We start from the raw sequence: 27,448 nt of genomic DNA on the forward strand, positions 1-27,448 counted from the left end.
GCTAATCACCTTTTAGATACAGACATTGCCTATCAATCAACTTAGCACATTTATTTTGTAGCACAAAGAAGCACATTTTATGATACCAGTGTTGTCAGATTTTACTGCTGATTTGAAGTATATTCTTTGAACCTAATCTTGACCAACAATTTAGGAGATTTTGGTCTTTCCCATTCAAGTAGATACTGTAGTTTTAACTGATCCTCACCAAAGTCTTTCTAGCTAGTCAGTCAAATGTAAACACATACAAGGCCTTTTCATTAATTGTATACATTTCTTAACACTGTAAAACATTCAAAGTACATAAGGCCTATCCAACCTTCATACTTCAAGGCTTTCTTTTTCTAGTTCATTATCTGACTTGATTCCGCTACTGCCACACAAACTCTTGATCATGTTGTATTAATATGACAGTTGTTCCTCCATGGGCCTATTAACAGACATCAAAGCTCTGTCAGGAAGTTCAATGGAAACTAAACAAAGGAACCAGGCATGACAGCAACTGTTCTTTATTAATCATATTCTTTAGCACAGATAATCTCTTAAACACTTTGTATATATATGAATCAGTAGATAAAGAAAAACAGGATTAATGTACAGTTGGCCTTATCGTTGGTAATCCTGCTTCCATTAAAACATGGGCTGCTTTCGTTCAAAAACATTTGAAGAAATACCTTTTTTTTTTCCCTGTGCTATTTTTAAGTAATCACCCAAAATCTGAATAGAATATGAAAGCTGCAGTCATAACATTTGCTCAATGATTGACTAAGTGAGTGCTGGCGCTGTGTCCACTCATCAGTTTAATAAAGTGCTGTGTGGATAGAGGTTCGGGACATTCATATTCTCATGTTACACACACATTCTGTCCCCTACCTGTCACTGTACCCAGTCTGTCACTTCTCTCACAGTGACGTACTGGGCAATAACAAGTACTGATCTCATGCTTGTGCTTCTCTCTCCTGCAATGTGTTCACTCAGCACACTATGGTATGGAAATGTTATGCCAGTCATGCGTTACATGACAGCCAGGAAATGTCAAGTCAGGACCAATGAAGCCGCTCTAGCAGATTATGACATACAGACAAAATTAGCTTATATATTTCAAACAAGTAGACACTAATCGTATTACTGCTAAAGCACTACAAATAAGGATACAATTCATAAATTGTCATTTTGTATGTAAATTTGGCAAATTATATTTTTTAAATACACACAAAGTGCCTTCTATTACTTAATCTGATAAGGTAACACAATAATTAAAAGTTCTGTATTTTAATAAATGTATTCCTAGTTTATCATTAATAAATAATTATAAGATAATTAGAGATAATACTTTACAATAAGGTTGTATCTGTAACATTATCATAAGTTAAAGTGTTAGTTCACCCAAAAATGAAAATGATCCCATAATTTACTCACCCTCAAGCCATCCTAGGTGTATATGACTTTCTTCTTTCAGCCAAACACAATCAGAGTTATATTGAAAAATATCCGGGCTCTATTATAATGGGAGTGAATGGTACCTTAGATTTTGAAGCCCAAAAAAGTGCATCCATCCATCAAGAAAGTAATCCATACGGCTCCAGGGGGTTAATAAAGGCCTTCTGAAGTGAAGCAATGTGTTTTTGTAAAGATCCATATTTATAACTTTAGAAACTATAATCACAGGCTTCCGGTAACGGAATAGAGGAAGCCAATGATTATAATAAGGTGATATGGCAACTAATAGTGCCATTCATTATATATATATATATATATATATATATATATATATATATATATATATATATATACACACACACACACACACACACACACATACAAAAATATTAATTCAAATTTATTATATGTTATATGCACAGAAACAAGAATTTGGCAGAAATGTCCCCCAGTCAATTGTCTTTTACTTTCATCTATAACAGACATAATACCAGACAAGCAACATACAAGACAGGACATAATACACTGACCCATTTTTACCTAGTGATTCTGTTAGTTATCGACTGTTATACACTATTTTGTATCCTGCTCCATAACTGCACACATACAGTATATAATAACACATCTGGTACATTTTCTACATATTATGCTGATTGTATTGTAGCTTTCCTTTTTAAGAGTTTCAACAGAAGATCAAATTAAAATGTTTCCTGAATGTCACTTCCTAAACAGAGAAAGTGTCAACATTATTCTATCACACATTTAAATGCAAAATACACTGTTTATATTATTGTTACTAAGCAGAAATTCCCATAAATTGAGGAATCAGTGTTGGATATTTGAGCAGTGTTTTGGCCAGATTTCCACACTTTGTAGCAGTCATGCTTTTTTTTTTTGTGTGACGCATAAGGAAAGTTCTTTAGGTCTGGTTTGGTAGATTTATTCGCTTTAAAGCTGAGTGCTAGTCTCCATTGGCTAAATAAACTAGCCACATATTCCCACTCATACTTAAAAAATGGCAAAACTTTACATAATGTTCCTTTTATTAAGGGTTTATAAAGGGATCATTAAGGATGAATTCAAATCATTGATATGTGGTTATAGCAACATGCATAACAAGGATGACTTTCTTGCAATACCTGCCAAATAGTGAACCTTTTTTCCTCATGTTATAAATGCTTAATAACACTTATTCAATATTAGTAACTAATGATTTTGTACCTTAATGTAAAATGGACACATGTGAAGAATGTATTAAGTTGCCAACATTAGAAACCTATGTAAATAAAGTTATGTATGATTGAATCAGGTTATCAGTCTTTATTATATCATATATGTATGTTGTGAGTAGGCATAAAGACCTGAAAAGTGTTTTTGCACGCAGAGGACTTAAGGTAACTTAGACTAAGTGAGGACACCACTTGGTGTAGCACCATTCTTTTGACATGTGACAAGAAAAGTGACAACACAAGTGAGTCAACATTACAGTAATGAATATAAACAAAAAGCAGACTGTAGCAAAATGGCAAAACCCCTCCTTCTAATTTCACAATAATACTTTATTTTTGCTGCATTGTGACATAAATCATGGACAAGGGCATGTTTTTGATTTCCGGTAATAAAAGTATGAATAAATGTATTAAGTAAGCATTTCGAGCATGTAAGTTTAAATGCTCACTATTTGGAAAATATTACATGATAGTTGACCTGTTTTGCAACCTGTTATAGCTGCATATCAATGATTTATAATGCATTTGTAAATGACTTATTAGTCATTAATCAACCCCTATATAAACCGCTATATCAGGGAACGCTAAAATGTGTTCAAGGCTAATGAATTTAGCATTTACATTTGTGATAAAAAATAAAAAAACAGGCCTTAAATGTTCACATATCGCTACTTACTCCAGCTTTACAGTGTTTTTCAAAACCTTGCAACTCATTCCTCTTGTTACAAACTTAACTTTCAATTTATTCACTTTTTTACTTTCACTTTCAGTATTACATCACAGACCATTCATATTTTCATAGTATACTGTGCACCAATAGTGCAGAAACGGATTTGATGCTAGACATAAGAATTTCTAAGTATTGTTCAGAATGCTTGGAGTGAAAAAATGGCAGCAGAGATCTATTAATAGGGTAGAGAGGTCTGAGTTCCAGTCAGAGGTCAAAGGGTTAAGGTCCTCTTCTGTTGAAGCATGCACACTTTACCAAAATAAAACACCATGGTCTTTAGAAACATTGAGTTTGGTCAGGTTTTGTCACAGCTGTCGCCAGTACAAAGCTAGACAGTTTCATTGACTAGTGTAGAGATAAACAACTATCAATTTAGTTCACAAATTTGAATATTATTAAGTGTACTAAATTGATTTATAAATAAGTGTAAGAATGTATTCTACAACTGACCATTTGTAGAGTTTGGTCAGAGTGAACATAAAACATCTACTGACCAATCAATTAGATTGCCACCCAAGCCAATATCCACAAAACTGAAGGCAAAATTTCCTGGGGCACACAATATGGTTTCTTAAGATCTGGTCCTGCCTAAACTGTAAAAGTTCCAGTAATTCATAGACTTTATAAAAGACTCACTGATCATGTCTTGTGACCAGCCAATACCTACTTCAATCTCACATCACGTCCTACAAGGTGTCATTGCACCAAACATACCCCTTATTTCTCTGTCTCTTAACCACTCTGCTTTGGTCCCCAAATTCCATCCTGAGCCCCAAAAAATAAAGTCCCAGTGTTCATGTTTGTCCTTTCCCCTCCAAATGCTTCTGTATCCACATTTAGCCCTGCCAGCCTAGCATGTTAAGGCTGCTTATTTAAACCTCACTAGTCTTGGTTCTGATATCCACCAGAGCCATTATAATTAACCTCCATGTCCGGGATGTAGTCAGTGTATTCTGTGTTTTCAGGGGGTGCTGCTGCAGGATCCTGGCTTGGATCAATATAGTCATGAGAGAAGAGGGAGGAGCTTGCGCCTAGCTTGTACCTTTGAAATCCAAAGAAAGCTTGACCAGCCTTTAGGATAATGAGGATAAAAGAGTGGATGGAATGGGAGGGATTGCAATGGCAATTACATGATTATGGACACAGGAAGAAATGAGTGATTTTCAGAGCAGTGGTGAATTGTAAATAAATGCAATGGCATTAATTAAGGATGTCAAGTTATGGAACAAGGTGTAATTGAAAGGGGATAGAATTAATGAGGGTAACAGGGCGGGAGGGAAAGATTGAGAGAAGAGAGACATTAGTTTGATGAAGCTGCAAGATTAAGATACTTAAGCTTTAAGATCAACAGTTACAAACATTTAGGTAGTAGCCTTGTGAGTGACTAACTTTCTCACATGCTTATTTACACTCAACACATGCAGAAAACTGAAATTTAAGAAAAATGTCAGAACTGAAAGTCAATCTTAAGAATGTTTAATCAAAACTCAAATTTTGTTTGTAAAAACAAAATCTGTCAGTAGATTATAAGGTCTGTCATGTAAAATATGCATCAGATTAAGCAACAAGAGCAGCTTAACTGTAAACATGTGAAATTCCTTGACAACAGTGGAGGCAAATGAGAGGGAAAAATCTAAAATTCTGGGAATGTATCGAGTCATTAAACCCTGTAGGCAAACATAGATTCTTAGCTATAACACAATGCTGGTAAGACAGTTGTTCATGGTTCAGCTGTTAGTTTTTCATGTGCATCTGGCGCCCCCTAGATAATTAAAACGACAACTGTAATTAAAAACAAATTTGCGACCCCAAGCAGTGATATTCTTCCGGGTAAAACTTTTATCCCCTAGAGAAAAACAGCATGGAAGTGGAGAAAGTTAGTGTTACCTGATGCAATAAAATTAGTAACAAGTCTAATAAAATGCAGAAATCTAAATCTTAAACCCTCATGCGACTCAGACACTGCCAGTGCAGTTTTAAAGTCCACAGAGCTGAAATTCTCAATGTGGTCTAAGAAACTTTAAAAAGTAAAAATAATACAATGCAAATGAAAAAGCACTAACCCCACCAATTGAAAAACAATTGAATAAAACTGCATGTTATATATGCAATTATGTGTTCTAAGTACCTTTCAAAGTAAATGAAAATGTTTTGGAGAAAAGCTAATGATTTGATAAAGGCTTCAACAGATAAAAATGGGGATGAATGAGAAATGAGAATCTCATTACCCACCATGCTGTCATAAATTAATTGCACTCAATGGAATGAAAAGGCAGATATGGATAAGATTGTTTAAAGGGATTATCCAAACAAAATGAAAATTCTCTATCATTTACTTTAAAGGGATAGTCCACCCCAAAATTGTAATTAATCATTTAAACACCATCCCGGGGATGTGTATGACTTTCTTCTACTGAAGATTTTTAGAAGAATATTTGAGCCCTGCAGGTCCTCACAATTCAAGTAAATGGGCACCACATTTTTGAAGCTCTAAAAAGCACATAAAGCCAGTATAAATGTAATCCATATGACTCAAGTGGTTAAATCAATGTTTTCAGAAGCGACATGATAGGTATGGGTGAGAAACAGATACATTTTTTTATATATTTTTTTCTTTAAATTCTCCTCCCAGCCCAGTAGGTGGTGATATGCATGAAGAATGCAAATTGCCAAATACAAGAATGTGAAAGTGTAAAAAAGGACTCAAATATTGATCTATTTCTCACCCGCTTCTGAAGATAGATTTAACCACCAGGGGAGGAAAGAGTACTGAAAAATCATACTCAAGTAGAAGTACTGTTACTTCCCCAAAAATGCAGTGTGAGTCGAGTAAATGTAGCTGTCCTAAAAACTACTCAAGTAAGAGTAAAATAGTAGCTCATTTAAAAGTACTCACGAGTAGAGTTGCAAAACCTATGCCCCATTATAATGAACACTGTATGACAACTTCTAAAATACATCACTTATCTTTGATAAACACTACATTTACATATTTGGCAGACGCTTTTATACAAAGCGACTTACAGAGCACTTATTACAGGGACAATCCCCCCGGAGCAACCTGGAGTTAAGTGCCTTGCTCAAGGACACAATGGTGGTGGCCGTGGGGATCGAACCAGTGACCTTCTGATTAACAGTTATGTGCTTTTGCCCACTACGCCACCACCAGTCCTACACTACATGAATCTGATTCCAAAAAATAAAAGGGAGACATGATAACAGAAATTAAAAGTTATTTTCATTACACTGATCACCATTTTAAATTGTAATGTATGAAACAATTACATTAAAGGATCTAAATTTCCCTTAATGCCGACAGAGCATTATTGTTGTGCATAAAACATGGTCAAATAATGCAAGGAATACAAAAATATGCTAAATAAGCAGGATCCCTTGGCACGTCATGTCCTGCACAAAGTAGAGCAGGCAAAAGTTGTTAGGTACAGGGGCTACATCATGCTTAAAAAATGAATAATTCACCCAAAAATGATAGCACAGTAAAAGTACAGTTACAGCACTTAAAATATACTACTTAATAAAGTACAATTCTTTGGAAAAAGTAGTTAATTACAGTAAAGTGAGTATTTGTAATTCGTTACTTTATGCCCCTGTTTAACACTGGAGTCTTATGGATTACTTTTTTGCTGCCTTTGTATGCTTTTGGAGCTTACGAATGTTGGTACCCATTCACTTTTATTGTGATGACCAGCAGAGCTGAAATATTCTTCTATAATTCTTTGTTTGTGTTCAGCAGAAGAAAGAAAGTCATTACACATCTGTGATGCCATGAAGTTGAGTAAATGAGATCCTTTTTATCCATTTAAGTTTGTTCAAAGTTGAACCAGGTTGATTTAATGCTTGACTTGGCACAGTGACAACAAGCAAAACAAAACATATTGCATCTTCACTGTTATATGTGACTGCATGGTTTATGGAATGGTTTTTGTAGTTTTTATCAACAGTGTAGTAAATGAAAGTGTTTAAAAGGCTAAACAAATGGAGGTGGCGTTTGAGTGGTGAACAGTTTGTTGTATTCCTCTTCGAATGAGACTCTCTTTAGCCGCTCCACTGCCAGCAGAGTAAGAACACCCTAGAAAAAATAACATTTTGGCCAAAGCCAGCGATTAACACAATGAACAACAGGAAATGCCGAAAAATATTTCAACAATACTGGATTAGTCTAGTCAATACAGCTGGGTCATTTCAGTAAGAAAAGCACTTTGAGGAATACTGCAAGTAATCAAAAGAGGTTAGAAGGAAACCTGCAGAAAGAGAAGCAAAGATTGAAATTGTAAATAAGAAAATGCCATTAGGCAGCAGAATACATAGAAGAGTGAATAAAGCAGTTAAGTGGATCAGAAGTGCAGGTCATGTACAGTGGTTGATCTACAATCACATGACATTTATTCAGGAGGAAGACATGCATGTGATTAGGTCAAGAAAAGATCTAGGGCAATGCATCACCTGCATACAAAGTCAGAAAAAAGTTGACTTTGAATCTTACAAATCAGATACAACTGATATACATTTGATGTGCAGAAAGAAGCATTTGTTTTGAGTGTTATTTGAGCATTGTGAAAAATTATTGAAGAGTCAGATAATTTAGTACAGACCCAAGTGAATATGGAGAAGAAGGAGAAGGTGATGGCCGCTCTGGCTGCGTCTCCGGCCTGATTGAGCGGGTTCTCCTTTGGTTTGGTCACCTGCCACTGATTGGCCAGGAAACAGAATCCCACAAACCAAATGAAAGACCAGAATGCTGCAAGAAACAAAGGATAGGTGCAGAAATTAAGGTCTATAAAACAGGGAACCGACTCAACAATAAATATAATATGATCTAAAAACAAACCTATAGTAGAGTGTGATTAGGAAAGAAGACACCAGATCTGTTCAAAATAGTCAGTGCTATATGCAGGCAAAGAGGGAACTATAGCAGCACAAACTCAGATTCACATTGCAGTTATGTCTAACAGAAGTGACTTTGTACCAACAGAGGTCAGTATAGCTCATGTTAATGTTGTGGTAGGAAAGATTCAGATTCTCAGGGGACATTTGAGAAAAGACATTAGAAACAATAAGCCCGGAGGATGCAAAATTATTTTATTTCATAATACAATTTAAGTTATTCCTGGGATTCATTAATATTTCAGCTTAGACAAAAAGTCAACTACATCTGATTAATTGTCTGAATATGCCACAATATTAGGCACATTTTAAACCTTCCAAGGCATCAAAGCCCTTTTATAATTTTGTTATAATATAACACGGACATAGTGGAAGTGGTTTGAAAAAGGTTCAACACAATATGTTATAAAATAAACATCTACCTACTGCTCATGTGCCCCTCATACCAATTTAATGACTACAAATATAACATTTATTATTTTATGTGATGAAGCTACTAAAGTAAAATTGTGTGTCTGGTCTCATAATTTTTGTTAAAATGTTATTAAATTCATATTTTTAACTAAAACCCCAACTTTGTCGAGCTAGCCCTTAACATGTCAGAGAGTGCTCAAGAAATACATAGATTGTTAATTGTGTACTCAGTTTAATAATCAAATATTATTAATCTCAACACAACCCATCACAATTCTCCAACCATTAGGCTACTTACACTCGCATCATTTTAACACCATGTTTCAAGTCAATATATAGAATTTGTAATGTATCATTATTGACTATTCTATTTTTGTTACATGTTAAAAACTGTACTGAATAACTCAACCCTGCCAAAGGTTGACAGTGATAAAATGTTTTATTTTCTAAAAATAGCCAATGTTCCTTGTAGGAAAGAAGACCACATAGCATTCATCAAATTCATAAATTCTATATACATCTATGGAATCAAATATAATTTTGAAACTTAATTTTCACTTCTGTTTAATAATGTCACATATGGGTGGAACAAAACATTTTTATGGGCTGAAAATGGTTGGTGTGATGGGGTTGAGATCAGACTGAGGGACAAAACTTTATAGTCTGGGTTTTCTTTAAACAAATTCTTTCTCAGCAAAGGAACAAAAATAACGTCTATATTAACGACAAACTATAGACAATGTGCATATTTCATAATTTATTTCTAGGTAATAAATTCAGGGTAGTGCCTCAGGAACATTATTTTAATACAGTAATTACTTTAATCAATAATAAATGGACATATCAACATCTTATAAAAAGCAACCACTTTAAAAATTCTGGTGGACTGAAATAGTACCGAATCCCATGAATGACTCATATACTGTATATACTGTACACAGTATATACACTGATGTTCCAAAACATTATGACCACCTGCCTAATATGTTGTTGGTCCTCCATGTGCCACCAAAAAGGGCTGATCCACCGAGGCATGGACTCTACAAGACCTCTGAAGTTGTCCTGTGGTATCTAGCACCAAGACATTATCAGCAGTTCCTTCAAGTCCTGTAAGTTGCAAAGTGGACCCGCCTTGTATCGGACTTGTTGATCCAGCACACCCCAAAGATGCTCAATTGGATTGAGATCTGCAGAATTTGGAGGTCAGGGTCAGGTCAAAACCATTCCTGAACAATGTATGCAGTGGGGAAGGGTGCATTGTCCTGCTGAAAGAGGACCCTCTACGAACCACTATCGGTAGGTACTCACCACTGACCAGGAGCACCCAACAAGCCTTGCCGTTTCAGAGATGCTCAGACCCAGTCGTCTGGCTATAACAATTCTGTCCTGTCAAAGTCGCTCAGGTCTTTACTCCTGCCCATTTCTCGTTGACTGTTCGCTTACCATCCAATCTACCCAGACCTTGACATGTGGTATTGTTAAATGATCAACGTTATTTGCTTCTGTGCAAATATTGAGCACCTGTGAGTGGTCAAAATGTTTTGGCTCATCATTGTGTGTGTATATATATATATAGATATATTTTGTGTAAAAAAATGTCTGGGATATGATCACATTATTTTTGGTCTTTTTATAGGACAGTACAGATACTTTATGTCAATGGGGAAGACACCCCAGCCACTTTATTTTGCCTATTTAACTGAAATAAAAATATTTTGTTTACAAACATTTTGTGTTTGAATTAAATGCTATATAAGAATAATCATTTGTTATATATTTAAGTAACTTTTAATCAACACTTGAGTTTTAAGTTTCTGCCTACTATTAAACAGTGGTATTTGTATATTATATTATATAAAATGAATTTCTACAAGTCAGAAGTCTAACCTCAAGCTTACATTTGATTGGTCAATGGTTAGTTAACATTGTAAGGTAACATACTACCACCTTTACAGTGAATGTGCTGCATACCTGAAACAACGATATCAGTCAACACAGCCTTCTTGCGGTCTTTGACGCTGGTTATTTGAGGAAAGTAGACGTCTAGTGCCAAAAACGCGGCACAGCAGAGGAAGGTCAGCGCACCCATCCCCACACCATAATTACAAGCATTCTGGTTACTATTAAAGATGCAGTGCTCCTCCACCTCATTTGGATTGTTCATGTAGCCCTCGTTAGCAATGCATCCAAAGATCACGATGGAGAAGATCTTAGGATCAAGAAACAAAAACAAAGTTTATGTGAGATGAACGGACATACACTGGAGGCCAAAAGTTTGTAATATTGTACAGATTTTGCTGTTTCGGAAGGAAATTGGTACTTTAATTCACCAAAGTAGCATTCAACTGATCACAAAGTATAGTCAGGACATTACTGATGTAAAAAAACAGAACCATCATTATTTCAAAAAGTAATTTTTGATAAAATCTAGACAGGCCCCATTTCCAGCAGCCATCACTCCAACACCTTATCCTGGAGTAATCATGCTAAATTGATAATTTGGTACTAGAAAAACATTTGCCATTATATCAAACACAATTGAAAGCTATTTGGTTCATTAAATTAAGCTTAACATTGTCTTTGTGTTTGTTTTTGAGTTGCCACAGTATGCAATAGACTGGCATGTCTTAAGGTCAATATTAGGTCAATAATGTCAAAAAAGAAACAGCTTTCTCTAGAATCTCATCAGTCAATCATTGTTTTGAGGAATGAAGGCTATACAATGCTTGAAATTGCCAAAAGCTGAAGATTTTATACAAAAGGTGTACACTACAAAAGGACTGGCTCTAACAAGGACAGAAAGAGATATGGAAGACCAGATCTACAACTAAACAAGAGGATAAGTACATCAGAGTCTCTAGTTTGAGAAACAGACGCCTCACATGTCCTCAGCTGACAGCTTCAATGAATTTTACCCGCTCAACACCAGTTTCATGTACAACAGTAAAGGAAAGATTCAGGGGTGCAAGTCTTATGGGAACATTTGCAAAGAAAAGGCCACTTTTGAAACAGAAAAACTGGTTCGATCCCCACAGCCACCACCATTGTGTCCTTGAGCAAGGCACTTAACTCCAGGTTGCTCCAGGGGGATTGTCCCTGTAATAAGTGCACTGTAAGTCGCTTTGGATAAAAGCGTCTGCCAAATGTATAAATGTAGAGAAACAAAATGATAAGAACTCTGAAGTAGTTTAAGAAGTTCTGAACTTTTTTCAAATTGTAATAGTAGTTTTACATGTTATTAATGTCCTGACAATTCATTGTGATCAGTTTAATGCAACTTTGGTGAATAAAAGAACAATTTCTTTCCATAAAAGCAAAATCTGTACATTATTCCAAACTTTTGGCCACCAGTATACAAGAAGATTTGTGCGATACTAGTCATCCTTTGTATTCTTATTTTTCACGATTTCAAATTGTAAACACCATTCATACAATTTTGACATACTTTGCATATTTATGGGGGTAAATGACATTGATTGGACAAGTGCACCAGTCCATTTAATGCATATCCCATCACTGTTCCTGAAACTAAACAAGAAGCGTGAAAGTTCCTGCAACTGTAAAAAGCACATTAATATTTAACAAGGCAGCAGTGTTTGGTTTAAGGTTGGCTAATACTAAACTCTGTCAAATTTGAATGCCACATTGTTTTATACAATAGATCTGAGGAACAGCAATTTGGTTTTGCAGAGCTGTATCTGCTCTGAAAAAGAGATTCATAAGCTAGTGTTAAAAAGGCCTAAACAAGGGTTAAAAACAGTGTGAAAAGTCCCTTTAGGACCAATTAAACTAACTTTAAAAACTTTGTTTACTAGAGAAGCTGAAATCAGGACAACAGTGGGCATAATCAAACAAGCATTTTCTGTAACAACAATACATAGTGTCTTGCATCTAACCTCAACATCTGGCTGAAAGCGAGGTCTGCTTTTAATCTTAAATTATTGCTTTCTACTGGTTTTATTTTCTAATGGGTGACTAGAGTATACTACTGCAGCACTATCATAATATATGCATGTTTGTGCATGCTAATGAGCTCATGTTCTCTCTTTGGCTCCAGTGAAATAGCCATCTTCAAGCATCCTAAGAGGATGGAAGTAAGTCTTGGCGAAGGACAGGGTTTTAACAACTGGCCTCTGCATCTGTACAGTGTGTCCAAGTGTCTTAAGTGTGTATGTTTGTGTGTGATGGAGCACAGTTATAAAAACAAAACAAAAAAAATCTTCATTAGTCTGCTCATGCAATTTACTTCTCAAGTGCTTTTGGCTACCAATAGCCAGACTGTTCTATGTGTTCATAAAATGTCAGCTACAACCATATAATTGAACCCCAAGAATCAACTTTAATCTATAACTAATGCTTATCAAACAGGGGTTGGCAACATCAAATCAAATTAACACTGTGAGCTTAACTTTCAATGCCTCATACAAACCTTTATCTTGAACTAATCAAGCCAAATTTAACAGGATAGCAGGAAAATTGGTCAGCATCAACTGGTTCGGTCTGAATGGCCCCTTCCACTATGAAGTCAACCTTAAATTTTAACTTATTACTAGGCCCATATGGAATTCTGTCCCTGTAGGACTAAGAATTGGGACCAACTTTATATTAGGTGTCCTTAACTATTGTACTTGCATTGGATACAATGTTGCATTAAAATATAAGTACAAAGCAGCTGCATTTAATTATGTAGTTACACTGTTAACCTTATCCATAACCCTAAGCCCACCCCTACCCTACACACAAACCCTACACCTCAACCGCAGTAGCAACAAATGTGAATCATGTGAGAATTTTAAACAACAACAACATGTAGTTACACAAAATTACATTGTATTGTATGTATTTTAAATGTAATAGCACACAGTAGTTAAAAAGACACATAATATAAATAGAAACCCAGAATTGGAATGCCCATCCTTAGCAATGTTCTACACATCCCACTCCCCTTGAATGTTCGTTTATGAAATGTTTTGGCTAATCTGACTCCATTTATCACATTATAAAATATTTAAGTAAATTCTGCAGATTTTACCCTGAAATCAGCACAGAAAATGGGGATAAGTCTGTAGATTCCATCCAGGCATTTTCTTTTTTTTTTTAACCAGGAATGGACATGCAAGTCAGATTTATAGAATAACAGGTGAGTTAAGAAATATATTGTATTATATTTTAAGTAACATTTCTTATCATTTATGCACCTTAGAAATTGGATCAGAGAAACCATTACATTTATCTTCGAGTCTGTGATTAAGTGATTTGCCTGCCTTTAATTAGCTGTCTGGATCACAAGGTCCCATAGCCAATGAGTGCATGAAAGCAAGCATTGTAATAGGCAGCATGTGGAATCCTGATCTTGTGATCATCAGGGGGCGAAGCTTTATGTGCTCCATTTTTCAACCTGAGATTTTTACAATATTTTATATATATATAATATATATATATATATATAAATAATTATGTGGAAATGTGAAAAACCTTATAAATCTCTTTGTTCCTTGTCCTAATGTTTTATTGCCTTACAAATTAAGGCATAAACTGACAAATGTTTTATATACACACACGTCACATTTTGTTGGCTTTCTTTGGTCGTCACTGTAATTTACGATTTTTCAGTCAGCAAGACGCATCAGCTGGGGCTTGATTGTGTGTGTACTATTTTAGAATATGCAACCATGACTCGCCCACCAATAAATCAATCAACACTTTGTTGTCGTATTCAATAAAATAAATACATAAATGTATACAAAAATGTAAACCTAGTCTAGAGATTTGCCTTATTGTCCATCGGTGCTAAAGTTCACTAAAATTCAGTTTGCGACATTAAAGTGTTAGTTTATTCACAAATGAAAACTCTGTCATCATTTAACCACACTCATGCCATTCCAAACATGTTATTTCTTCAGTGGAACACAAAAGGAGATGTTAGGCTGAACGTTATGAACTGACAGCCTCAGTCACCATTCACTTCCATTGTATGGAGAAATATCACTTTTTTTTTGTTCAATGAAGTCATACAGGTTTGAAACAACATGAGTGTAAATTAATAGACTTTTCATTTTAATTTCCATCCCTTTAAACATATCAAGCTTTTATGGGTTAAACATTCTGTATGTGGATCATTTTGTGACTGAACATGAGTCTGACAATTCTGATGGCGAGTTTGTTTTTTTATTTTACAAGGGAAAACTCTTCTTCTTGAAGCACAGTCCTTCACATGCCTGAGGAGATTTCCATCTCTCTCACCCCCTCATTGTCCAATCCCTCTCTTTTAATCTCCCTGACCCTTATGTTCATTGTGCGAGGAAAGAGAGATCACGAGAGAGAGACCGAGTCATAAGACTAAAAAATGAAGACCACCTCTATTGTATGTAAAAAAAAATATATATATTTCCAGCAGTCAACCTGATGACCATTGATAAATTACATTCAGAAATTCTGCATCCAGCGTTATTGACTGGACATTGGAGAAACCAGATTAGGACATTTATAAACATCAATCATATGTAGAAAATGTGTTCTACTGAGAATTCAATTAAACCGCACTGGTTGCTATTCTGGTACATTTGTTAAATACAATAGACTTCATATCAGCATGCTCCAAGAAAACAACCAAGAGTCTCAGCCAAAAAGATTGGAAGATTTGGGATGGTGGTGGCGTAGTGGCTAAAGCACAGGGCTGTTAATCAGAAGGTCGTTGGTTCTATCCCCACAGCCACCACCATTGTGTCCTTGAGCAAGGCACTTAACTCCAGGTTGCTCCAGGGGGATTGTCCCTGTAATAATTGCACTGTAAGTCACTTTGGATAAAAGTGTCTGCCAAATGCATAAATGTAAATGTAAATGTAAGATTTCAAACCATTTCATTCTGACAAAAACATTTTTAAATTTTTTATTTTTTTTTTAAAGAAGAATATAGAAGCTACTTTTCCATGAGATAAGAACTTAAATACGCCTATATTATACAGATGCAGAGATCACAGACTGAATGTGCACGTGATGCTCAAGTAATACTGTTGTCAAATGGGGCTTGGCAATATATTTAATTTTCTGAATATATTTGTGATGATTTTGCTAACGTATAAAATTAAGTTGAGATCCCTACTTATCTCGCAAGTATAATGAAAAGCTTTAAGACTAATAAAGTTAAGATGTTGTGACAGCGTCTGATTCAAACGTCGTGGCAAAATTGCCGTTTGATTAATTTCCATTAATCAATTCAAACTGCTTTGCTAATCGAGACAATGAAAGCTTTCAGCCATTGTAATGGCATCCGATTTAAACACCAGTAGCAAAAATGGGGTTTGATTAGTTTCCGTGAATCAGCTTAAATTGTCCTTTCCATTAATCAATTCAATGAATCAACTGTGATTCCATTATTTACTTGCATAACTGCACAAAAATATTCAATGTAGTCTCAATGAAGTTTCAAGATCCCTCTTTGCCTTGTGAGCTGAGACCATGAAAGCTTTAAGCAGGGGTGCAACTTCACATTTATTGAAGGGTAAGCACATTAATGACAGAGGTGGGTAGTAACACACTACATTTACTCATATACATTTACTTCAGTAACTTTGAGAATTTTTTTACATTTAGAGTAGGCTTAAAATTAGTTACTTTTTACTCTCACTCAAGTAAATTTTTAATGAAATGTTTTTACTTTTACTTCTTTACAATGCGTGGCATTCCTGTCCTTACATTACTGGGTACCGGTACATCACCACTGCAGCTTCAAGCTCTTAAAACTAATTAAACAACTTCATTCGCTACGCAGAGCAAAAAAAGAATAGTTTCGTCATGCAATGCCTTCATTTAACACCAAGACAAGCTGATATTTCAAGATTAAAATTGAAGCTTCAATTTAATGCAGCACTCTGAGGTAAGTTGAGGCTCTAATGCTGACACAGGTTTTTCTGTGTAATGAGATGGTCATTTTCAGGGTGATTCTGTAACTGGGCACTTATGACATCAGTTTTTAAGTGTACACTTTTAAATCTGCAGCAATATATCGGTGCATATTGTCCCGCATGTCATAAGCAGTATTTACGCATTTAACACGCAGCTATCGTAGATATTGTTTGTTGATTAACTGCATAAATCCATGTAAACATCCACGTTAAGTGTAAAGGCCTTTTGCTCTATGGAACATGTGATTGACAACTGGAGCGCGAACAGACAGCATTTCTGCACGTGCACGTGTTTGCGTGAGAGATGTGTGGGTGCGAGTCAATCGTATGGCAAAGAGAGTGGGTGTGTCTGAAATCGTTCACTCATTCACGATTTCCTATATAGTGAATGGCAGTGAGTGGACTATATCTCAGCAATGAGTGAACGAAATGAGTGAGTGAATTCGGATGCTGTATACATCTCTGGGGCTGTCAGAAACAACGTCACATATGAACTTTAAAAATACTTGGGCCTTACTTGTTATTCTTATTAAATAATATATTAATACAATAAATCTTCATTCTGTTTGTCATTTTTTATATAAATATGTTAATATAAAGAGTAAACACATTTGATCAAATGTACATTATTGTAATTACTTGTTATACCTTAATATCTTTAAACTACAATTCAAGCTGGGTAGCATTTCTGGGTGCATCGTGATCATAGCCTACATGTTTTAACAGAATATTGAAATCATCCACATAATTATAAATTTCCACTGTGTGCAGTCTCCAGAGGAAAAAAAAAAGAAAAAAAAAAAGAAAAAAAAAAAGAATTCTACAGATTAATGGCACAATTCTGTATAAATATAAATAAAGAGTACATTTGAAAACGTATCTGTATGTTTTGCCCCTCTCTATGTTATTTTAATCCAGTAATTATTTGTCAAAAAGTAATTTAATGCATTCAGCATGAAATAAAACATTGCAGGAGTGAAGGAAGCAGTAAACTCCCAGCTCGTACGTCTTCCCCATGGTGGATTATGGGCAAGTAACCATCGTTGAGTGTACATCAAATGTACATTCAAAATTAGAGTCCACTGTGGAACAAAAGTAGGGAACGAGTGGCTTACTCAGAATTCAGACACTCCTACAAAATGGCGCACACCTGCCATAGTGCACTATAAAGTGGATAGGGGTAGTTTCAGAAACAGCAATTGTTCTGTGACCAGGGTTGGTGCCCTAAACAGGCTGCATACTCTGCTTTTAGAGTGCGGTGGTACTGCTGTACAAAACTAATGATCTAAAATCTTGACACTGAAAACTGTAACTAAACTGAAATAAGAATCCACAGGACTTTAAAAGCTATGAAAAAGCAAAAGTAGGCATTAATAAAGCATGATCTTGCTTTCGTTTATATTTCAGCATTATATATAATATCCCTGTGGGACATTTTCAAGTTTTCACAGTAACCATTTCTAGAAAGGCTTCCAAACCTCTCTTCTTATTGACAAATTCATCCAGATATGTCAAGAGACCTTAAAGGGATAGTTCACCCAAAAATTAAAATTCTCTCATCATACACACCCTCATGTCATCCCAGATATTACTTTCTTCTTCTGCTGAACATAAATGAAAATTTTAGAAGAATATTTCAGCTCTTTTGGTCCATAAAATGCAAGTGAATGGGGTGCCAACATTGTAAAGCTAAACAAATAAAATAAAAAATAAGGCAGCATAAAAGTAATCCATAAGACTCTAGTGGTTAAACCAATATCTTCATAAGCAATGTGATAAGTGTGGATGAGAAACGGATCACTTTCACATTCTTCACTGCATATTGCCCACTTCTCACCCACAATATCACTTCTGAAGATATGGATTTAACTAATGGAGTCTTATGGATTACTTTTATGCTGCCTTTGCACCCATTCACTTGCATTGTACTGACCTACAGAGCTGAAATTTTCTTCTAGAACTCTCACTCACTCACACACACACACCTGCAAGTGTTTCAAACAACTAGACAGAGCACAGCGAAATGGAACAGAATGCAGCGTCTCCAAAACTGAATTTCAACTTAACCATTGTGTTTTTAATATGCGTGTTATGGCATCTCCTGTTGAGGTTACCACTATTTGAAAACAGAGCAAAAGGAATGTTCGGGAGTTTAAAATGTATATTTCCTATTGACACATTAAAGCTGAAGATATTTATATAACCATCTTAAGACAAATGTTTTGTGAAACATCTTATGTACCCAAGACTTTTGCACAGTACTGTGTATATATAGAATATTATGTAAAGGCTGAAAAATCAGAAGAATTGTTTATGCCCTTCAAAGATACAAACTTATGGTTAATGTACTGGAATCAGTCTGACTGAAATACTATTTAAAAAAAAAAAGTCAGATTGGGTCTAATCATACACATACTTAAAAAAAAAAACAATAACTGCAAGATTGTTTATGAGGATTAAAAATGAGACTCAAAGTACGAGTAAACAGAGATCGATTGCCAGAATATTACAACCAGATGAAATAATATCCTGCCAGGAAAGAGATGAATCACAAACTGTAGTATCTATCCATATTAATATTGTTAGAGGGGTATACTGTACAGGCTCTGCAAACTACATTTTCCCTTTGACGCAAGTACAAAATGTGGACATATGGAGAGTGATAGAGAGTATGTTACCCTGCAGCAGTATTCCACTGTGCCATTAGTCCCATAACAGACTACAGAAAAATGACTGTGCTATATTTAAAAGCATCATATGCACATTATACAGGAGAGGGCAGCCAGAGAGTTGGCTGCAATACATCTCATTTGAAAGGAGCTATTGCAAAACACAAGTAAGGAAATTATGTGGTTGATGTAATTTTTTGCGTCACAGAAACAGACTGAAGTTAGGTGATGGTTTAATACAGTGCGAGAACGCTTGGGAAAATACATGAAAGATCTGCTGATTCTTGCCTTGAGGATATTTAATGCCTATGTTTTCAACTCTTAAAATATTTGTTAATGGTGGGTCTTAAGAGACAATGTCTGCTTAGATCAGTCCATCTTAGAGATTGAAGAAGCTAAAGTGTGCAATTTTTTCAATGTTAAAATAATTTATCCCTCCTAGCTTAATACACAGAAACATCTGTAAGTAACCCATTTGTAGGTTAATTTTCCCCAAAAGTCTAAACACTGTGGTTCTGATAGTGCCACTATCAAAAATGTTCTTTATATAAGCATCAACACTGCAACAATGGCTCAACCAATAGCCTGTGTTTGAGTCGTGATTGTCTCGCATAGCTTTATATGCATTTATTGTTTAACTACAGGGCTCTATAGCAGCTTCAATTGGCCAAGAACCATCCATTTAGACAGGAAAGCTAACTGATATGTTAAGCTACCAATCACAGTCAGTTATGTCATTACAGAGTGTTTAGGGGCGGGGTAACTTTAGCTATACCTTACCTTAGGTAACCGGAGATGTATCATACATAATAAAAGAACGACATGGGGAAAACATTATGTATATAATGGTGCGTGAGTCATTGCGACCAACTGCACAGAGAACACATGGGAGAATAGTAAATTTGTACTAAATTTGTTGAGAGTCCAATCACAGCACAGAAAACCTCATTATAGAGAATATTACAGGCATAACCAAGTAAATAAAGCAGCTACGTGCCTCAATCGAAACTCTTAATATCTTTAAAAGATTTGATATCACTAATCTGGCAAATCTGGGTTAATTCTGTGATTATTTCGTCCTCAGAAGAGCTCATTCTATCAACGCAAAACCTTGTGAACACAACTCAGCTTCCAGGCGGGCTGATAAGACAGACAGGTTGCTTCTATTCTCAAAAGCCAATCAGATTTGTTGACCACTGGCTGCAGTTGGGAATTCTAATTTCTTCCCATCATATTAATAGAAGTACCCCACCTCTGCTAAATAGACTGGTGCAAATTCAAGGTAAAAGCACTTCACATATGCTAAAAGTAAATGTCTTATTCACTATGCACTGTATGTACAATTGGTTTGATTCTGTATTTTTTTTAGTAAATGCAATTGCTAAATGTGGACATGACATACATGGTTGCTGGACTACTCTGTAATGTTATTTCCTTCTTCCTAATATATTAAAAGCTAGTGTATATAATTTATACTAGGGATGCACCGATACTACTTTTTCTCTTCCGATCCAATTCCGATACTGAGCTTTCTGATATCGGCCGATACCGATCACGATGTTTGCATAATCAGTTTAGAATATCTTTACATTATTGTGTGGAACTAATTTGGGTCTGCTCTTTAATATGTAAAGAAACACAAACCTCTAACTACACATTATTTCAATATAAATGTATAGCTTATTAAAAAAAAAATGTTTTTTAACTAGTAACTTTATTAACTAGTATACTGAATAATGTAGCAGCAAGTCATCAGTAGATTTTTCTTTTTTGCAAAAGTTTTTTAGCTTGTATCTGGACTTTAAAGGATTCAGACCTCTTTTTTTGTTCAATTTAGTTGTAAGATATTGGCTCACTTTCCATTCACACAGTTATTTTTTGCAACCTATCCAACTTAAATATTATTATAATGTGTAAACAAATTATAATAATAATAATATAATAGTAATATATCTCAGTCGCAAACCTTAACTTTTGAACCCTCATGCTTTTATTTTGACATTCTGAACTCTCCAGGAAGTCCTGTAGGTGTCTGTTTGTAGGCAAGTTCACAGTAGTTTAATTCACTTCTTATTTAAATTCTGGTAAAAAGCACCTCCAGGGCCATTCTAAATGCATATTATAAGTGAACCAAACTATTGAGCATCTATATCTGAGATGTTGTTCGTGAGTAGCGCTCAAATATTGTGCAATGCGTGAAGGCTACAGAGCAGCGCCATTCACTGTCACGCAGGAGCTGTATGTGCATTTTATATACTTACTTATTAAACAGCCTTTTGTGATTCACAGAGCTATTGCACGTCTTCAAATGGCTTTGATTAAAATGCACGAGTCATATGAACTACTTTATGTTTTTATGGTTCTTTTATGTCATGTTTTGAGCTTGACAGTAACGAACATGACTAACATACAGTATCGGATTTGGATCGGGCTTGTCGGACCGATACCCGATCGGTCTAAAATCCTCAGTATCTGAGCCGATACTGATCCAGGTATCGGATCTGTGCACCCCTAATTTATACCAGAAGTATTTTTTGTTATACTGGTTGAAAGTATTTGCATCCTGACAGCAATCAATAAATCAAGTGCTCTGATACAAAAAAAAATCCATTATCTGTGGCAGTCACAGGCCTGTAAAAGGCCCATCCAATCATTTCATTTGGCCCAAATGCATTGATTGGATGGCCTACCTGCCTGTCTAAATACATACCCGCCTACCTCCACGCACTCTGCCCGTGCACTCAATGACGTGAGTTGGGGGCGGGACTATGTGACTGTTTAGATCTGCAGGCAAGTGACGTATTCAGAAAGCTGTTTTAAAAACATTTATTTTTACAATTATGTTCGCTGGCGCTAGTGTCACAGAAATTACATACTCCAGCTTTAACAATTTCTTCATGTGCAAATAAATAAAAATACAATTTTTATGACTAAACAGAAATCAGAAGAAACCGCTATCTACCATTTAAACAAAGTTTTGTGTGAAATTTAGTAAATAAAGTGCTAAATAAGATTTTATTTATTTTTTATTGATTTTATGTTTATATTATTAGTTATATACCTGCATTGTATTGGCCAGCCTGCTTTCTGGATATTGGCTATTAAAAAACCCATATTGGTCGACCACTAGTTCTATATGCATCAGACGGTTAGAGAACAGACTGCGAGCGATCCGAAGGCATGCCATCTGAGGCTGAGATAAAGGGGGTCTGGAGGACATGGTGCATTTTAATTCCAAACAATTGTTTTCTATGAATGTACACACACCGCCGCCCACCTAGAGACAGCTCTACAATACAAGGTCTCATTAATGTCTTTACTCTTTATCCATTTTCATTTTCCTTATAGTGAGCTTGTTACTATCCAGCCCAAGGTCTTAGATAGTTGTCATGCCAACACAGCAGCTCTGACTCAGATAATCATTGTTCGAATCGGACAAATACACCTCCAATTCATCTTGAAGATTCCATTCATCATATTGCATTAGGGTTGCATGACTTGGGGAAAATGTCATATTGCGATTATTGAGGTTAATATTGCGACATAATAAACAAGTGGTAACATGAGTCTTGCTTGGTTATCAAGGAAAATGCACAAATAGATTACGGATAATGCTGAAATGTGTATTTTTCAACTCAAACATACAAACTAGCAACAACAACTATAAATGATTTAAATATTAAATAATATCTTTGCATTACTGCAAACTTGTTATTTTCTTAAATTTACACCTAAATAAAATAGAACCATAAATAAGAACATACAAATTTTCACGAAAATAAGATTGTCCAAACAAATAGGGACATTTAAGCAGGATGTAACATACTTTGTATAAACTCTTTTGAAAAAGGAAACTGGATATAAAAGTGTGGTTCACTCAATCAAACCACTAAAACTGTGTTGTTGTAGCGTGTGTATGTACACACACTACAACACACACACACACACACACACACACACACACACACACACACACACACACAGTATTGTTGTTGTAATTTTAATGTTATTTTTCACATAAGATTGATCTTATGATGATCTCATCAATGATCATCAGCAAGCTGCAGACGAGTGTCTCAGAGTACCTATAAGCCAGCGGAACTTTATATCTCTCCCGGTCACGACTCCCGCTCAGATTGGGTCTCTTCCTCGACTGGTTGAACTCCTCTGACCGCACCGAGAATTTTGCAGTTTGTGTTTATTTACATGTCACACTCATGTATTATATGAACTTTAATTAAGGATAAAATAAAGATGTATGGCAAAGCTGTGATCTGTGTTTCTATCAGACACTCGAGGTGCGGAATTTTTTCTCGACTCCCGCTCAGATTGGGTCTCTTACGCGACTGGTTGAAGCAGCTCTGACAACACAGAGAATGACGTTTTGGAGTTTGTGCTTATTTACATGTCATGCTCCCGTATTATATGAACTTGAATTATTGATGAAGTAAAGACATATTTCTGTGCAAGAGGTACCAGCGATAAGTAGAACTTTTTAGAAAGAGGATTTGGAAATACCAGTTGGTCATTTAAAAAAACAAAAAAAACAACAACAACAGCAGCAGCAACAACAACAGTTTTAGTGGTTTGAGTGAACCACACTTTTATATCCAGTTTCCTTTTCAAAAGAGTTTATAGAAAGAACACGTTACATCCTGATTAAATGTCCTGTTTGTTTGGACAATCTTTTATTTTATTTAGGTGTAATATTGGGAAACAACAAGTTTGCAGTAATGCAAAGATGTTATTTAATTTTGTAAAATATTTTAATTTGAAAAAACTGCATTTATAGTTGTTGTTGCTAGTTTGTATGTTTGAGTTGAGAAATAGACATTTCAGCATTATCAGTAATCTATTTGTGCATTTTCCTTGATAACCAAGCAAGTTGACTCATGTTACCATTTGTTTATTATATCGCAAATCGCATATCGTAATATTAAACTCAATAATCGCAATAAGACATTTTCCCCAAATCGAGCAGCCCTATATTGAATATACACCAAAGTCTTCCTAGCAAGTCAGTCCACTGGCGGCCATTTTTGGAACACTCTCGGGAAGCTATTTCCAGTCATGGAAGTGCAGCTCCTATCTACATGATTAGGGGAAAAGACCAAACGCTCCAAAACAGTTGGTCAAAATTACGATCAAAGAACATATTTCAAATCACCAGAAAAATCTGACAACACTGTTATCATAAATTGTGCTTCTTTACCTCAGATCATGCTAAAAAAATTAAAACAGCAGTTTTCCAGGCTTGTATAGCTAATGCGCATGCACATTCTCGAGTTGATTGACAGGCGATGACTTTATCTAAAAGGTGATTGGATCCTTTACCTGTAAGGCAGGACTTCCTTTCTACATCTGTTGACCGTTTCAATTTCTCCCATTAATTTTTAATTGAAGTGGTGTCTGCTAAATAATCTCAGATATTTACACCCACTGACATGACAAATCAACAATTGGTTACGTGTTACAAAAGAACACACAATTTGTTTATATGACTTGCCATCAGAATACACTTTTTCAGCTATACTACTTACATGTCAAACTTTTAAGGGAAGCCAACCAGAGGGAAAAAATTATAATTAAGCAACTCAGCTTCCAAATACCCAAATATCCTTAAACTACACTTAAATAGTCACACTAAGTAATATTCCAGATAGGCAATGTTTGTCCCATATAGACCACAGCCAGAAAAGTTTAATTGAGGTACACAGTATAAAATATGTCTACCATTTTCACAATGTTGTCTTTTGAATATTTGTAAAATATGTTTGGCTTTCAGTGCTGAACAAAACTGGATGGTCATTTATGGTATTATTGAATGTTACATGCTAATTGTGACTTACTAAGTTTGTTGCAATGCAAACTTAACCAGCAAATAAAATTATGACATGTACATATTTTTAAATAGTATAAAAATGAATTAAGTAAAATCATGATTAATGCATTACTTGAACAATGCCACCTACTGCATAGTTGTGGTTTAATTACCCCTACAGACACCTGCCCCACCCTTACTATCAGCAAATAATGCACATACTAACTCATGTATGAGCCAAATTTGAAATAACACAGTAGCCACCTGATTAAGTCCCTATATGATTTAGAATAAATTATAAAACAAAGTTTAATAGATATGACTGAAGTAGGTATGTGAAAGGTAGAGTGATCAGCTATTCCTTTATGAATATTCGGCTTGTTCGAGCTTTTAACACGTCAAACCATTGCCTATTTCAGTTGCTATCCAAACCTCTACCTGGCTGCGTTCTCCCAAACTCAGATATTCGATGACGTCGGTTCACCCTGAACGAGCCACGAACACAACTATTATCGGTTAAAAGTACGAACTTTTTTGTTGTTGTTGAAAATACAATTAACTAACTAGCATGCACACCCGAAGGTCGACCAAAGAGCGCGTCGTAATTTAAGAAATATGACAAGATCGGAATCAACGGTTTTGTGGTTTATAACCTAAGCAGTCCAAATAGCCTAATGCTTTTAAACAAGAGTAATGACATGGACTCTGCGTTATATTAACTGACTTTTAAAAGACCGCGTAATAATGTCATAAATAATATTTTTTTATTATTATTAATAAATTAAAAACAAACAGCGAAAGAGCAAATTCGCACGAGAGATTTGTGCATTTAGGCGGCAAACGAGCCTTTCGCGCGTCATCACTTGACGCTCGCGAAGTATGCAATTAGTAGAATCACGCTCACCCATGACACTATTCGAAGAACAGTCTGCGGTTGCTGAAAGAAGGTAATTGTATCGAAGGTGCCGCCAGCCTTGCCAGCCCCGTATGCCTGCTCCATCCTCAGAGGTTCGTGATTTCTCCGAGTCTTAAGTTTTCTTTTTTGTATATATATATAGTGCAGAGATAATTGACTTTGATGTCGAATCAATTTATCCTCGCGCCACTGGACCTACACCTTGACTCTTCACACGCTGCCCTCTCCAGTCTCAATCTTGGCTGTCCTTTCTCGCAGGTTTTCTCCTGAAACGATGTTCCTTCCACACCGTACCTCTCTCATTTCAAGGGTGGAGATGAGATAAGAGACCAAGTAAACGCGCAAACGGGGAGCACGTGAGCGCGCACTACGCTGTCAATCTTGATGCGCACTCTCGAGGATACTGAGGCGCGCTGCTGAACACGTGCCCATAAACTGCTCAGTACTTTACTCGGTGTTTATGAATTGAGTAGTAAAATAGAATCGTATGTGGATTGCTGTGGAGAACGTCAATTAAATGGCAATAAAATGCAATATTGCCCAATTATATTCTACCCACCGTATGCCATTCAAGGGAATATTTAAATTGCTCATCGATGTGACCTTGTGCCACCTAGTGACTGCTCACAGCCCCACAGCCTAGGACAAATGCTTAGTCATTTGCAGATAAAATGTTAGATACAAATATTTTAGTTTATAGTAAGTAAAACAAAATTAAGGATAGGAATGAACCCCAAATGTTCCAAATTATTTCTGTTCTGCAAAATTGTACATTTTTCAGATTGTGTTGCACAGGCCTAAATAATGTGCAGCACAGGCCTAAATAATGTGCAGCATCATCAATTATATGTCTCTATAATATAACACGATGAGCGGTAAAGCACATGCATAAATAAAAGTTACAGAAAATTAAGATGAATGTAAGAAAAAGAGAGGGAGAAATATACAGTTACATTAAGAGCAGAGGTGGGCAGAATAGCCAAAAACTGTACTCAAAAGTACAATTACTTCAAAAACATAATTACTCAAGTAGAAGTAAAAGTACTAACATAAATAATTACTTGGGTAAAAGAAAGTAGCCTATACTCAAGTAGTGAGTAACTCGTTACTTTCACAAATGACATAATAGACATTTACTCCCCTATATTCCATTACATAATACACATTGAACATGTACTACAGAATTATTATTGAAATAATATGGAAATTCTGTCATCATTCACCATCATGTTGTTCCAAACCTGTATGACTTTCTTTCTTCCATACAACACAATAAGGAGATATTAGACAGAATGTTTACCTGAGTCACTATTTACTTTCAGTGAATGTTTATATATATATATATATATATATATATATATATATATATATATATATATATATATATATATTAATTATAGAAAGTGAATGGAGACTGAGA

General features: G+C 35.5%; 1 protein-coding gene across 2 annotated transcripts; it reads right to left on the reverse strand.

Annotated features, from left to right (window-relative positions):
- Positions 1-1,890: 1,890 nt before the first annotated feature.
- Positions 1,891-26,353, reverse strand: LOC127652814 (synaptogyrin-1-like). 2 transcript variants are annotated; one of them, XM_052139209.1, is made up of 4 exons: positions 26,017-26,353; positions 10,690-10,927; positions 8,013-8,158; positions 1,891-4,470 (listed from the first exon to the last, which is right to left on the reverse strand). In XM_052139209.1, exons 1-4 carry the CDS (start codon positions 26,110-26,112, stop codon positions 4,282-4,284), a joined length of 669 nt encoding a protein of 222 aa, XP_051995169.1. In that variant the 5' UTR covers positions 26,113-26,353; the 3' UTR covers positions 1,891-4,281. The 2 variants fall into 2 exon arrangements, with proteins under 2 accessions (XP_051995169.1, XP_051995170.1); XM_052139210.1 differs by lacking the exon at positions 1,891-4,470 and adding an exon at positions 7,126-7,489.
- Between the last annotated feature and the right edge of the window lie 1,095 nt (positions 26,354-27,448).

The sequence above is a fragment of the Xyrauchen texanus genome, chromosome 12, assembly GCF_025860055.1.
Source record: "Xyrauchen texanus isolate HMW12.3.18 chromosome 12, RBS_HiC_50CHRs, whole genome shotgun sequence".
NCBI classification, from domain to species: Eukaryota; Metazoa; Chordata; class Actinopteri; order Cypriniformes; family Catostomidae; genus Xyrauchen; species Xyrauchen texanus.

Coding starts and splice junctions, on each gene's coding strand:
- LOC127652814 (XM_052139209.1), bottom strand. CDS start 26,112: ATGGAGCAGGCATACGGGGCTGGCAAGGCTGGCGGCACCTTCGATACA. Junction 8,159..10,689: donor GACTGATATCGTTGTTTCAG/GTATGCAGCACA, acceptor TGTTTCTTGCAG/CATTCTGGTCTTTCATTTGG. Junction 4,471..8,012: donor TCTTCTCCATATTCACTTGG/GTCTGTACTAAA, acceptor ATTATCCTAAAG/GCTGGTCAAGCTTTCTTTGG.